The following is a 2,754-nucleotide window of genomic DNA, read 5'->3' as shown; positions in this document are numbered from 1 at the left end:
AATAGCTTTGAATTGAAATAAGATGGAATTAAGTCAGTCAATATAGAAAAAGAAAATGATGAAACCAGACAAAAATATAGAAAAATCCTATGTCATAATTCCACTCTTAATAAGGCTGCAATAGATATTATTCTTACACAATAAGCTCTAAAAAACAATGCACACTTTCAGGTATCATTACACCCAATATAAAACATATATACGAATTTTATTTCTCGGACTGATTTCAAATGCACCGCAGCTCCTTTCTGAAGTTTCCAATCATATTCTCTAGAAACAGACCAAGGTAATGATAAAAATAATTTTAGAGGTTATAGAAATATTTCCATGCATTTAATCCAGTTTACAGGAGAGGAGAATGTGGTTCAAGAACATTAATGAATTAATCATCCTGAATTTACCATATTTGCAGATGAACATCAAAATAAAAACGGAAAAGTCAAATGTCACTGCAGTGATGGAATTTGTTCTCTTGGGGTTTTCTGATACTCCCAACATCCAGGGGATTCTGTTTGGGATATTTTTAGTCATCTATCTGACCATCCTCATGTGCAATAGCATCATTATACTGATAACAAAAATTGACTCTGCACTCCAGACGCCCATGTATTTTTTTCTCAGCAATTTTTCCTTTCTAGAAATCTGTTACGTAACAGTCACTATCCCAAGAATGCTCATGGACCTTTTGAGCCAGAAAGGAAACATTTCTTTGCTTGCTTGTGCCGCACAAATGTGTTTTGTCCTTATATTCGGAGGCTCGGAGTGTCTCCTCTTGACAGTGATGGCTTATGACCGCTATGTGGCCATTTGCAACCCTCTGCATTACACTGTAGTGATGAACCAGAAGGTCTGTATCCAGATGGTGACTGCCTCCTGGGTCAGTGCAGTTCCCATTGTAATCGGGCAAACTTGGAATGTTTTTTCTCTGCCCTTTTGTGGATCTAACACAATTAATCATTTCTTCTGTGACCTGCCTCCGGTACTCAAGTTAGCTTGTGGGGACACATTTGTGAGTGAGATAGTAGTCTGTATAGTGGCAGTGGTATTTATCACAGTTCCATTTCTGTTGATTGTTGCCTCCTACGTCAAAATTATTTCCAACATTCTGAAATTGTCATCAGCCAGAAGCAAGGCTAAAGCCTTCTCCACCTGTTCCTCTCACCTGATAGTTGTCATCTTATTCTATGGCACAGCTTCTATCACTTATTTAAGACCCAAAACAAATCAATCTGAAGGAATCGGAAAACTGATCTCTCTCTTCTACACCGTTTTGATCCCGACATTGAATCCGATCATATACACTCTGAGGAACAAGGACATCATGGCGGCATTGAAAAAACTACTAACTAAGTCATTACAATGATTCAAACACTTGAAATTGCAGAAGATTTTTCTTATGTGTTGGCCATGTAAATACAACAGAAAAATATAATTTTGTTCTGACGTTTTTAAATGAGGATCACTAATATCATCATAGAAAACTCACAGTCTGTTAAGTGGTTTTAGTTTCATAAGATTAAGGAAAGACCTTCTCTATAATCAAAGTTGAGATTATCTCAATTGCAAGAATTTAATCGGAAGAATTAATTTTTCCTCTTTTTATGAACTGCAGAGTTAAGGAGATTGCCCTAGCAATACAATGTTAACTGACTGTGTTATATAATCAGGGATGAGAGTTATGTTCTGTGATATATTTTTTTAATCTTCCATTCCTTCAGATATGTTTACTGACCTGCTCTGCATGTTGGGTTGGATTTGGCCAATGAGAAAAACCAGCAGCAGCCAAGATGGTGGAAGCAAGGAAAGCTTATTGTCTGCTTTGCATCTCCCCTCCTTTCTAGCTCTTGTTGCTGTCCATGGTGCTTTATGACTACAAATCCTGAGAGTGTTCCCTCCTCTAGTACCTCAGCACTCTCTTCTCTTATTACATCATCCCCTCCCCTTGCAGCCACAGGTTTTACTTTAGTGATATCTATTTAGTATTAGATGTATCTGAAATTTTTACTCTGAACTATCCACATCAATGTGTATCTGGTTGAATGTAGGCCCCTTTACATATATGTTCATCTAGAACCTACAAATGTGGCCTTTGCAGATTTCGGAGAATGAGATCATCCTAACCGAAGGTGGGCACTAAACCCTATGGCCAGTGTCCTTATGAGGCAGAAAGGCACAGAAAGTTTAGAAAACAGATACAGAAACACAGAGAAGAATATCATGTGAAGGTAGAAGCAGAGATTGGAGTGATGCAGCCAAGAAAGATGCAACCAAGAAGGTCAAGGGCCACCAAAACCTGGAAGAAGCAAGAATGATTCTCCCTTACAGCCTTCAGAAGGAGTAAGACCCAGCCGACACTGTGATTTTGGACTATGAATTCTGGAACTGTGACTAAGGTCTACTCTCCTAGCTACTTCCACATATGCAATACAGTACTGTTAACTAAAGTCACCATGGTGACGACATCTCTAAGAATTACTTATTTAACAACCAAAAGCTTGTACTTTTTGCCCGCCGTCATCCACTTTGTCTACCTACCACCCTGCCTCTGGCAACCACCAACCAGTCTGTTGTCTGTACTAGAAAAAATACTGGCTTCTTCACAGTGACAGGATTTCAAATAATTTATGATGTTTAATTAATTTTATTTATGGCTTACATTTATTAGAGAGAATGTAATATGTAAGTTAAAAGAAGTAAATTTTAATGCAGTAAATATAAAACAACATAGTAAAGAATATACTTCCATTTCACCCT

At 37.7% G+C, this 2,754-nt stretch overlaps 1 protein-coding gene across 1 annotated transcript; it reads left to right on the top strand.

Moving 5' to 3' along the window:
* The first annotated feature begins 394 nt into the window (after positions 1-394).
* LOC118996778 (olfactory receptor 10AG1-like) lies at positions 395-1,363 on the top strand. Its single transcript, XM_037060326.1, has one exon. It carries the CDS (start codon positions 413-415, stop codon positions 1,361-1,363), a length of 951 nt encoding a protein of 316 aa, XP_036916221.1. The 5' UTR covers positions 395-412.
* Positions 1,364-2,754: the final 1,391 nt, after the last annotated feature.

The sequence above is a fragment of the Sturnira hondurensis genome, unplaced genomic scaffold (genome assembly GCF_014824575.4).
Source record: "Sturnira hondurensis isolate 20B ecotype Veracruz unplaced genomic scaffold, ASM1482457v3 Scaffold0011707, whole genome shotgun sequence".
Taxonomy (NCBI): domain Eukaryota; kingdom Metazoa; phylum Chordata; class Mammalia; order Chiroptera; family Phyllostomidae; genus Sturnira; species Sturnira hondurensis.
This window is presented reverse-complemented; position numbering and strand designations above follow the sequence as displayed.

Bases quoted from the DNA above. Each gene is read 5' to 3' on its own strand.
- LOC118996778 (XM_037060326.1), top strand. From the start codon at position 413: ATGAACATCAAAATAAAAACGGAAAAGTCAAATGTCACTGCAGTGATG.